General features: G+C 42.0%; 1 protein-coding gene and 1 long non-coding RNA gene across 4 annotated transcripts in view; both read left to right on the top strand.

The window, feature by feature from the left end:
• The window catches only part of LOC142097489 (uncharacterized), a 398,805-nt gene that overhangs the window by 327,047 nt on the left and 59,314 nt on the right, over positions 1 to 12,444 (top strand). The window lies entirely within an intron of this gene.
• Positions 4,619 to 12,444, top strand: part of ARHGAP17 (Rho GTPase activating protein 17) — a 67,140-nt gene continuing 59,314 nt past the window's right edge. For 2 of the 3 annotated variants that reach the window (XM_075179356.1, XM_075179355.1), the window contains exon 1: positions 4,619 to 4,855. In XM_075179356.1, the coding sequence (XP_075035457.1) occupies positions 4,803 to 4,855 (53 nt within the window). In that variant the 5' untranslated portion in view covers positions 4,619 to 4,802. The remainder of the gene's footprint in view (positions 4,856 to 12,444) is intronic. The other variant, XM_075179354.1, reaches the window with a different exon arrangement.

Here is a 12,444-nt window from a genome sequence, read left to right as displayed (position 1 = left end):
ATGTGGGCTGATCCTGTAACTTGGCCAAAGTCAGATTAAGGGGAGGGAAGAGGGGAAGGGGGCGCAGGGAGTCGAGAGCCTCCATGCATATAGCGCGAGGACAGAAGACTGAAGAAAGAAAGGAGCAGCGCATATATCATCAAAGGGGGCACTATTATTAATTATAGTCATCAAGGGGGGCACTTATATTACTTTAGATAATCCCTGGTCCTAATAGTGTAGTATATTCAGAACCATGTGACTCAAAATTGGATTAGTAAGTAGCTCTCTCCCTCAATAATGGCGCTATGCTCTTAATTTTAGACAGTAGAGGCCCATTGTCTTAAGTGTTCCGGGCCAGCCCAAAGCCTTATTCCAGATCTGGTTATACATCTGTGTCCATAGTATACCTACAACTCTCTCTGTTTAAGACCCCACCTTGTCAAACCTTGTCAAAATCTTCTGGGTCTGATTTATAGACCATGTCTTTCACTGGCTCCCAAAAATATTTGGCTTTTACATGGAGGGTGGTGTCACAAATTAGTTTTAATTTGTAAGTTACGGGGTAAGGTCCCACGGCGGCTCTTGAACACTGAAGATTGAAAGACAGAGAGAAAGTGATATAGATCGCTAGAAGAAAAGAAAGAACGACGAAAGAGAGAGAAACAAAGACAGAGTATATGAAAAACAAATTTACCGCCAGTGGGAGATACAAACGACGTGAGATTATACAGAACTCTCTTTGCCCCTCTGACTTGAATAAAACTACTGCCACCCTAGCCCTCAATTTTAATCAAATTAACCTAAATTAATCATAAACTGCGCCCCCCTTCAGCGTTGCACCCTGGGTAGTTGCCCCTCTAGCACAGCCCTTGTTACGGCTCTGGGATGAGTCAAATGTGCCCAGGGTAGAGTACTCTCCTGTATTTGTCCGGCTCTGCCATTCTGTGGCTGCTAAGATGCATGTACCTGTCTTTGTATACCCCACAATATACAATAGCCTTTTCCTTATGTATGCATTTCAGCCTCTCTCCCTCCGTTTGCAGACAACAGATACACAGGCTATACCTTGGTCGCTTTACAAGTCATGCTGTTTCTCCTTATGTATATGCAATTAATATTGCATCTATAGTGTTATGATTCATCCAATGGTTTTAGATCAGACGTCACCCTTGCTGTTACCTGATGCTCACTTCCGTCATAGGAAGAACTGAGTGCTTACAACCCAGACTGCTCTCATTATCAACAGGTCGTCATTGTGTTGTGTTACGTCTGCCAGCTGGCCAATTAAAGGCAAGCCAGTGAATCAGTTACCTGGTAGTCAACTAGTTTCACCTTTCAGAATCTGATCAACCTCATTCTGAATCATTGTCTCTCCTTTCAATATCATTTTGGCAGACTTCCCTACACATGCAACATACAGTGTTGAGCGTATTGGTTAGACTCTGTTATACTGTACCTTTTGCCTAGAGCAGGCATGTCAAATTCAAACCCCCATTTGGGCCAAATAATCAAAGTCTAAGGACTAGATTTACTAAGATTCGAGTTTGGTGGTGGTTTTAAACACATCGCCGGTGGTTTAAAGCTCCAAACCGCCGCATTTCCTATAGGGCGGTTTGAGACTGGTGATATGTGGCGGATTGAAAACAGCTAAACTGCCGGCAGTTTTGTCCAAACCATCATCAAAACCGCCATCCAAAATACAGTTTTTTTAATACATGCTTCTGAATGGCTTAATAACATAAGAGGAAGTACCATTAACATTTAAATTATAGGGACAATCATTATTTATTGATTAACGGGCAATTTAAAATTAACTTATGGAGGAAATTTTATTTTTCATTATATTAAAGGGACAAAATAATTTATTGTATTATCCGGGCACTATATAATACCATATTGTGCAACATAAATAATTATATCCATCATGAACAATCAGTTAATATTATTATATATTTACATTTCCCCCATAATATAATACAATTATAGTGTCCCCTTAAAATAAGGAAAAATACAATTTGCCCCAATAAGTTAATTAAAAATTATTTTTGCCCCTTAATCAATAAATAATGATTGCCCCAATGATTTAAATGCCAATGGTGCTTCCTCTTATGTTCTGACTGGCAAAATAGCTGAAACAGCAGCAATTTGCGTAATCTCGCCACTCACAACCACTTCTTTTCTTTTGGCCGATTGGATGGCAGTTTTGCAGCGGTTTTGCAAACCCTGGATTAGTAAATCCGGCTGTTTGTATGGTCACGTGTCAGATAAGTATTATATTTTTTTAAGCTTTTTTTCTGGGTTCTGGCGGGGCAGCAAAAACGATGCGTTTGGGCCTCATGCAGCCCACAAGTTTGACACCCCTGGCCTAGAGCAAATATGGATGTGTAAGCATGAATTTTTGTGCCTCATGCCTCAATTCTGTCACTAGTTCCAAGTGAACTGATAACACTGCAGTCTCATGAATGTTTGTCAAGCTGACAAAATTGCTGCCACCCCAGGTATGGCTTTATCTCATGGCGCCATATCCCTTTCTAGAGATAAAGGTAAACTTAAATAATGTGGTAATAACCTGTACAGCTGCTGTTAATGACAGTATAGAGGACAAGAGTGAGAGTGATTATTCCCAATGTATGTCGGCTTTTGTGTAACATCTAAGAGACACTGCAGAGTTTTATTACAACTACTAAACGTGCTGGAGGTGTTCAATAAAAGAGTGGACTTTGTCTGGAGACGGTGTGGCACTGATGTATGACAACTATGAGCTGTATTGATGCACTTGTGATGTCCTACTTCAAACCTGTTATGCAAACTTGCATTTGCAAGGGCCTTTCCCTTTGTGAAGAGACTGAGGAACCCTGAGCATTAGGTAGGTGCACTGTCAGTGAGCACCCGCATGAACAAACACCTGTGGAAATGAAATCCACACCCAGGGCCGACAGAATGCGTTAAGCACGGCATGATGGCGTCACACTTCCAGGGCGCCGTGAGCCCTACGGTGCTGAAAAAATCTTTTTCTTCTGTTATTGGAGGGTTGTGGGTTCCATTCCAGCTTCCAATTCAGAGCAGGGCTACGGGGAGGAGCACTTACATTAAAACTTCTCCTGCGCACATGCTGTTAAGCAGCTTCATGGCGTATGCGTCGACCACAGGCCGTGTCGGCACCAAACATCTGAGTGCCAGCCCTGTCCACACCTGTGGAAGGGAAATAAATCTATTGTCTGTAATTGTCCTGTGATAGTAGCAGAGCCTGATTAAGGAGCCACCCTAGGCTAATACGCTTGTGGCGCCCTCTCAGCTTCCACGCCAGGCTAATGCGTAGGTAAAAACAAATTGATCCGTAATTTAAAATACGGCTTCCTTCACCCCTCCATGTTTTCAAAACTCAGCTCCACTTGGCTTTTTAAAAGGGGTCACAGCAATCTTTGTCACTCATTTCATTAGAATACGAACTGCATAGCAGAACGGAGACATGAACGTGCTCTACTGAGGGTGAAAATGTGGACGGGGAGGCTGAGGGGTCACATCTGTGCCCGTTACCATCATTGCAGGGGAGGGCTGGCAAATCTTAGCCCGGGGGGGCAAGACTTATCTCAGCCAGGCCCGGCGCTCCCATTAGGCAAGGTTAGGCACTTGCCTAGGGCGCCGGGCTCTGGAGGGCACCACAGAATGGTAAATGACTTTAAAACTGTGCGGCGACCGCTGACCATACCTGTCACGGCCACCGCACAGCATTCAGATGCACGGGGAGGGGGGAAGAGGCTATTGCTCACCACCGCCGCCTCTCTGCTCCGTCTCCTCCCCTCCACTCACTAGCGCCGATTTTGTAAAAATGTCTAGGGCGCCATGGACCCTAGCATCGGCCCTGATCTCAGCATTTTAAAGGTAGGTAGCCCAATATGAGACCGGCCCGGGAGGCAGATGCCCCCCTGCCCAACCTGCCGCTGCATCCTTGTCTCTGTTACCAGCTTATCCTCAAGTGTCTGCCCAAGGATGACTCATTAGGGCATATTCAATTGACGGCGGGATCGCTGAAAATCCTGCGCTCCAAAAATATTACCGTTAATACGGTAATATCTCGCTGGATTTCAGCTCGCAGCTCTATGAAATCCAGCGAGTAAATTACCGTATTAATGGTTTTTACGTGCAGGATTACCGTATTAACGGTAATATTTTTGGAGCGCTGGATTTTCGGCGGTCCCGCCGTCAATTGAATATGCCCCATTGTTTCCAGCCTCTACCAGGGGAATATTTCAAGATTAAAACCTTACTGTATTTTTCTTTCAAGTTATTCTCTGATATTTTAAAATTAATTTGTTTATGCCTCTCCCTGTAGCAATTTTTCACCCACAAAAAGCCTGACACCCAAGGCTGCAGCCTGAGGCTATTGGGACCTGGGTGGTAAACATGTATAAGGAATAAATATATATATCTCTTATTTATCACTCTTGCTGTGATGTGAGTGCTCTTAGGCAGGTGGACAGGTAACTGCAGTGACATAATACAATGATTGGACCTAGTACTATTAGTAGGTCTCACTATACCATGCTGTGATAGCCGTCAGCTGCTGTCACACGGAGTAGGAGAAGGAGGGACCGGCTGCAGCAGGGAGGAGGGAGGCGGCCCACAGGGAGGGGTGAGGGCTGTGTGTGTGGCTGGGAGGTGCCGGCTCTCTCCCACTCAGGAGCCCAGGGCTCAGTGCACTGTATGACGGGGGCCTCCTCGGGCTGATCCCGCCTGACAGCCCTATGGATTAGTCGGAGTCGCGGGGCAGGAAGTTGGGATTCGCTGGGAGTTCGGGACCGAGGAGAGGGGGGGTCACCATGAAGAAACAGTTCAATCGGATGCGGCAGCTGGCTAACCAGACCGTGGGGAGGTGAGTGACTGGGGGCCCCGGGGGCCACATAACTGGCACCTCCATAGTGCCCTCCAAGAGAGTGTGCCCTCCCTCCAAGAGAGTGTGCCCTCCTTCCAGTAACTAGTGTACACTCACTAACTTCTATGAGTTGTACTGTAACATGTGTTCTCCACTCTGTGCCCCTTGTACAGACCTCTTATTATCTGCCCCCCTCCCTCCTTTACTACCTGCCCCCCTCCCTCCTTTACTACCTGCCCCCCTCCCTCCTTTACTACCTGCCCCCCTCCCTCCTTTACTATCTGCCCCCCTCCCTCCTTTACTAACTAAGCCCCTTTAAAAAAAATAATAATAATAAATATATATATATATATGTCTTGGTTACCCTAGGTCCCATCATGTTACTGTGACAGCCATCTAGCATGTCTTAACCACCGCCCTATGTTGTCATTATTTGCCCCACCTATATTGCCATTGGCACTCTTTGCCCCCCCAGCTAGTTTACCTTTGTTATTGTCCCTCACTAACTTGCCGTAGGTAGCCCTGTCCTGTAGTGTCCACCTCTATAACTTGTTAGTCCTTCTGTTGCCCCAAACTAATTTTGTCTATAGTTACCTTGTGCCCCCCTTACTATTTTTAACAACCACACAGTGCCCCCCTCATAAACTTAACTTCTGCGCCCCCTCCTCCCTCCATATACCTGTTGTTTTTTTTTATTTAACTTAGTTTTTCCTTTACCTTGACTTTTAATCCTGTCTTTACCCCCCCCCCCCCCCCCTCCCATATTGTATGTTAACTATTGTCTGTGGGAACCATCATTCTCCCTCCCTGTCTCTTACTACTATTACATGAAGATCTATTTACATCTGAAATATTCCCTGCGTTTCTCCATAGTCCACACTCAAATTCTTAGTACACTTTTTCTTAACTTTTATCCACTTTTATATCCTGTTACTTTCTATCAGTGTTGTATCTCAGCTTTGTCTCCATATGATACATTATACATTTATATATTTACATTCTGTAGCATTGTACAAATCGTATTTGCTGATGTGATTAGATCTGGGAGGCCCTGTTTGTAAGAGTTTATACTGTTGTATTGTGAATCTTTGTTGGAGGAAGGAGCCTGTGACATTGGTGAATGATCTACCGGCCTGTCAGTCAGTAAACGTTAAATTGTACCACTATAAAACTGGGAATAGCAGTTATTAATCTTAATGGCATGACCGAACCTCCCAGAATGCACTGGCGTAATGTTTGAGAAGAGTGGCTTCCAGCACTATTAATTGGCCGACCCAGACTCCAGGCTATTTTTGTTAAGGGAACAATTTTTTAAATACCAACTTGTGACTCTGGACAGAGGTTATTAACACTTGTGCGGCCAAAATGCACCATCTGTTTACTTTTGTTAATGAGTGCAAGTTGTTGGTCTCTGATACCAACCATTGTTCTGCAAAAGGTGTCATTCAATGGGATTATCAACAGGAATTCTGCTATGTTTGGGCAATACCTCCCCCCACAGACCCCCCCACCCCTCCTGATCACAACCTTATGTCAGCATAATATTGTCTGTTTTGCTATCTCAACCTCCACAAATATATATATATTTGTGACTGTTTTAAGAGTCCTTTTTGTATAATCAAACTTGTATTTTAGCGTTCCTTAAAGGGATTAACGTTTCCATGGATTCAACCTATTTTGTTTGGCCCCAGAGGAATTTGTGTGGGTTGGGTTTAAGTCACATATTTGGCTGTCAGATTTATTTAGGAAGTACTGTAGATGCATCCCCCTGTAGCCTTTACATGAGATTCACCTATGGAGCTTCAGTGAGACAACTCAGTGTTGCACCAAATAACTTCTCAACAGGGCGTTTACACAAACACTGTCTGTTCTGACACCACTGGTAATTAACCCTACCTGCACTCAGATGACAGCATTCAGATCTCTGCAGTCATTAGAATGCCTGAGATTCCTTCACTGTTAATAATTTGGCAAGAAAAAATAAATAAATATATAATTGTTACATCTGCTCTAGTGATTTATGTTCTACCTGTAACTGGAGTAGTGTGTTTTGATAATGGCACTGAATAGGACAGATATTTCTATTTTAGTCCATTTTTTTTGAGTTTTAAATATGAATGATGCATATTTTTTTTATTTTTTTATTTTTTTAATTTGATAACTCTTGGGGGGGGGGGGGGGGATTCAATTGATTAATCATGAGAGTAACACGGCCCGTGCACTATTACCGTTAACACAGTAATTTCAACGCTGATTTTTGCTTAAAGCTCTGTGAGCTGAAATCCTCGTTTAAATCACCGTAATGACCTAGGTAGTATTTATCATATAGGCAAAGGCTTTTTAAAATATTTTTTTTTTCTCCGTTAAAGAAAAAAAGACAAGGTGTTGATAACGGCAGTATGAGCCTATAGGTAGAAATATGACGGTACAGTGCATTGCTTAGACCAAATCCTGAAGGCATTTTGTATGCGTCTATACTACCTGGGCCTTTCTATCAGTTGTATGGACTTATAATGTATGCCTTAGGGCAGTGTTGGCTAACCTGTGACACTCCAGGTGTTGTGAAACTACAAGTCCCAGCATACCCTTCCAGCAATAAGCTGCTATATATTTGCAAAGCATGCTGGGACTTGTAGTTTCACAAACACCTGGAGTGTCACAGGTTAGCCAACACTGCCTTAGGGCCAAGTACCCACTAGCATTGCTTATCAAAACCGAATGCGTTTGTTACTAGAGATCCTACTAACGTTTGATGCTCACTGGCTTCTACACTGCGTTCCTGAGAAACTTTGTGACCGACTCAAACTAAAGAATTGGAGCTTTAACTTTCTTAAATAGTTGGTAGCAACTCAGAAAGCTATGACATCATCAGGAAGCGCCATGCTGTGTCTGGCAGCCATATTTGTTGACATGTTCTTTCAGGAACTGAATATGATATGGATCTTGTTTTCAGGGGATGCATAATAATATTACAGATTGGAATTCCCATTAGAGGTAATATCTTTTTTAAGTTTTATTTTTAATCAAGGGTCTCCTGTAGTTTCCTCTGGCCAGCACAGTGAGTGACAACATGTAAGTGCTGTCTAGGGGAGCTCTTCCTGAACGGCAGCCCAGCTGAGGGAACACACAGTGTGATTTAAAGCACCCGGCCTGTGCCGGAGCTTCCTGTGATTTTTTTTTTTCTTTTCTTTGGGACATAGCACTAGACAGTATGACTACTTGTTTCCTGAATTATAGTCATTTTTATGGGAGTAAATGTATAAAAATCCAAAATGTTGGTAAATGTTATTCCATTTTAATTTTGCTGAGCTCAATCCATTGACTTTGCTTTATTTATTCCTTATTTTTGTTGTTTTGCCCCTCCCTAGCTATTCCTATAGCTAGGGAGGGGATGTGCTTTGTATGCAGCCAATAATGAGAGCGGCTGTGGCTCCTGTCCAATCATATGGTACATACTCATAAAGTGAGTGTGTGGCTCGAAGCAGCTTGTTGGTTAACTCTGTTTTAAGATGACCACAACTGAGCCATCGTAAAACTGCACTAACCAGCCTTGATGATTCTGCAAGTGAACATTAATTTGTGGCCATGCATAGGCAAACCGAGAGGGGGAGGGGGGTTCTAGTGCCTGGAAACCCCCCTCCAAGCCTGAGACACTGTATAATTGAGGTGGCTGGACCCTGCTCCCACTTCATACAGCCCCGCTTGAAAAGGGAGAGCTGCGTGCACCTAACAGTAGTCCACGCAGCATTGCCTGTGTATATTATGGGATAGGAAGAGTTGGAGAGCAGCCAAGCACTGTCTAATATTATAGCTACGCCCCCATGCATGCTGGTCACGCCCACTGGTGGCGTGTTGCGGAAACCCCCTTCTACAAATCCTGAGTTTGCCCCTGCCATGTGGCACATTGTTTCTGTCGCTTGGTTCTGCGGCCGGGCAGCAGAATCAGCTCTTGTATGGGGGACTGTACAACACAACTAAATGCATTTTGAAGGTTTATCCTAACTTTAAGTAACGCAATGTCATTTGTGGTGCAAGATTGAAGCCAGTTGATGTGACATCCTGGTGCTTTGAGAAGAGTTGTTGGAATGTCGTCCTCCCCATCAGTTTTTCCCCCCTTCTATTGTCTCTCTGTTTTGCAAGTGAAAATTAGGTTCTAAATATGTTTATTCATTCCTCTTGCCTCATTCATGTCGTTATAGCCCAGTGATCTTGGCAGGCTCCGTATCGTTTTAATCCCATAAAATTACAACTTCTACTGTGTGAAGGTGAATGATCCACCTCGCATATATTTTAAAGTCAAATTTGTTCGTTAGATTTTTCAGTGCTTGCAGAAACTTTTTCGTTGGACAACGTCTGAAGAATCGCAGGTTAACGAAATAAGATTAAGTAACGGCGTGTTTTGCAGCATACCAAGTGGCTGGGGGCTAGAAAAGCATGCTGGTACTTGTAGTGTTACCACACCTGGAGAGCGGGGTGTCTAGGCCTGCTATAAGTGTTTTGGAGGTTGCTCACTGTAATTATTGAAATATATTTGCACGGATAGGTAGATAATGAAGAATAATATGAATGTAGATGGGTAAATAATGTTGATAATACTATAGGCAGGTAAATAATGTAAAGCTGATAGTTCATGTTTAGGAGCATGCAGGGTCTTTAAAGAAGTTAAGAAAGATGTGGATCTTTTTGGCACCCATAGCTATTACTACCAAATATTAAGTTCCAGCAGTAATTTCTGAGATGCGTTGGCTACTTGGCTCCTGGGATTTAAGTAGCCTGATAAACCCTACCTTGCTGTAGATCTCCTGGAATTAAATTCACCCAAAAGTGCTCGCTGCAAGGCTGTTGCCAGCATTATCCAGTTTTAGATATTATTTGCTAAATATATATATTTTTCATACAGTGCCAGCAAACAATGTAGCATTAACAGCAATAAAACAAGACTGGGGGCTAGATTTACTAAACTGCGGGTTTGAAAAAGTGTAGGTGTTGCTTTTAGCAACCAATCAGATTCTAGCTGTCATTTATTTAGTACATTCTACAAAATGACAGCTAGAATCTGATTGGTTGCTACAGGCAACATCTCCACTTTTTCAATCCCACAGTTTAGTAACTAGACCCCCTGAGTATTAGCAGACTGACAGAGCTGCTACAATCCTATTGGAAAATAAGGTGTGATATGTGAGGTTAAGTGCTACATGTTACATATTGATCCAGCCAGATTGCAATGGGGGAAAAAATGCTTAATGGGACGATATGATCCGGTCACACAACAATGTTGGTTATTTGAATATAAAAAGAGAATAATATATTTTGAGTGTACTTTGTAGATGGGTGCTAATCAGGTAGAGTGGCTAGCTTAGGGAGAGGCTAGTAGATGAATGCTGAATACAATACACTGTTCTGACAAAAAAAATGCATACATAATGTATGTTCAGCTCAAGAATACAAATCTCTTATGTTTTAAATTGATTAGACTGCACGGCCCCTCATCTTGTGAGCAGAACATTGATAGATAAGTCACTTCAAAACGAGCTTTAAAAATATCCTGCTTAACAAAGATACATATGTCAAACAAGGATAATTCCAAAAGTCATGTAATGGCCATTTTATCATTGGACACAATCTTGCTCCAGAAGTCTTTAAGTAGTTTAAAAATCGCATGACAAATTCTTGCTTGTGGCCAAAAAAAAAATAATTAAAATTTTAAAAATGAGATAATAAAATAAATAAGGAAATTATATTCTATTTATTGCAAATTTAATGAATGAGAAATATAAGCCCTTTTCTGGGAGACTTTAGGCTTTTAAATAGCTTGTATTCTATGTATCGCCTGCAGCTTTCAAAGCTCACAGGCATTCATAGTAAAGTTCTTTCATGGCTCAATTCTGGTAATGTAACCTTTAGCAATATGTATAGTCATACAGTTCTATTATTGTGTTAAAGGTGATATACACACCTGGGGCTATTGTATAACAATCCCTCTACCTAGATCCACTACCAGTAGCTAGATATAGCTTGCAAAGATTTCAAATGCAGCAGCACGTTCCTCATTGGATGCTAGAACCGTCCAATCGGGTGCCTCATCCAAGTGACACAGCAATTCAAGCACTGAAACGCTGAGTCTGGATTATACCATCTGCTGCAAATTGTGTGTCTGTAGTAATGGGCTCCCAGGGACTAAATCCTCCAGTCATTGTCCTAGCCATAAGGAAATGGCTTTTGTTTAAAACAGCTGTAAAATGGACATCATCTTTAATCAGTTTAAAGACTGATCTGTAAATATCTGTAGTGCTAATGACTGGTGAGAGCATTAACACAGTGTAGCATAGTGTGTGACTAAGAAGATAAGAGAGATTTGACTGAAATAAGAAATATGTTTATGATAGCGGCTTTCTGGGTAACGGCAGCATTTATGCTCATGTTGAAAGGAAACTTTGTCATTTTTGCATTTGTCCCGATGTGATCTCCTTAAAGATTTTACCAACGATTGCAAAAAAAAAAAAAAAAAGTCCTGATCAATCCGTGTACACACTATACACGTTTTACACGATTTACAGTCAGATCTGTGCTCTTCATCTGTCATAACCATCGGCTGAAAAGATGGTGACTCTGTAAACTCTATGGAGATTTGCCTACACTGCCGGTCATGAGTACATACACACTGCAGGATTGGAACAACATCGTTCCATCGTTGAACGAGATTTTTAGTACGCTTTAAAAATCAAATGAAACAATGCGACGTGCTTTGGAACGATAATCGTTCATCGTTGGAGCGTACACAGTAATTTGATATCAGGCCGAGCGGTCGTTTATTGCATGATTTGCCCAATAATCAGCTGAAAACACTTTAATGTTAGTGCCTTTAATTTCCTTCATCCTTGATGTCTGAATCTGGTGCATTGCTTTGTATCCACTACAGTACATCTGTTTTGTGACCGTGCCAAAGAGGTTGTTGGGTGCTATTAGGAGTAAAATTGGTGTTTATAGCAAATATTATGATTAGTTTGAGTCACAATGTACATGAAGACTTTTTTTCTTCTATTTTACAACTTAAAAAAAAAAAAAAAAAAAAAAAAAAAAAAAAAGCTTTGTCACAAAATCCTCATGAAGGGACAGACTGCATTTTTCTGCCCTGATACAATAGGACTCTTCAATGCACAAACAAGCTCGGCCTGTGTGTTTGTTGCCATTTTGGGAAAGTGCTGACTCGGGGACATTTTCTGCTTAAACAGTTACTGGTAAATGCAGAGGCCGGGCACAGTTACTGTAACCAATTTTGTTCACTAACTTGTTTGTTTAACTCGCTCATTGCCATACATGACTAATAAACATAAAAAAAATAATTAAAATGTACCCACCGCTTACATGTGAAGTGGCCATTTTGAGTTTTGTGGCTTGGAGTCTGCAGCATCTTGTATAACAAAGAGCCTGCAAACTTAGGTGCTAGGGGTAATTATTTGTGGAAATTCACCCGTACTTAAACCAGTATTGGTGAGATTCACTAGGAGCCAATGACTTCACTGAGACTTAAAACAGTGGATATGCAACATTCTTATGAATTCCAGTTCTGTCTACAAAATGGCAGCCTC

This window comes from Mixophyes fleayi, chromosome 7 (genome assembly GCF_038048845.1).
Source record: "Mixophyes fleayi isolate aMixFle1 chromosome 7, aMixFle1.hap1, whole genome shotgun sequence".
Lineage (NCBI taxonomy): Eukaryota > Metazoa > Chordata > Amphibia > Anura > Limnodynastidae > Mixophyes > Mixophyes fleayi.
This window is presented reverse-complemented; position numbering and strand designations above follow the sequence as displayed.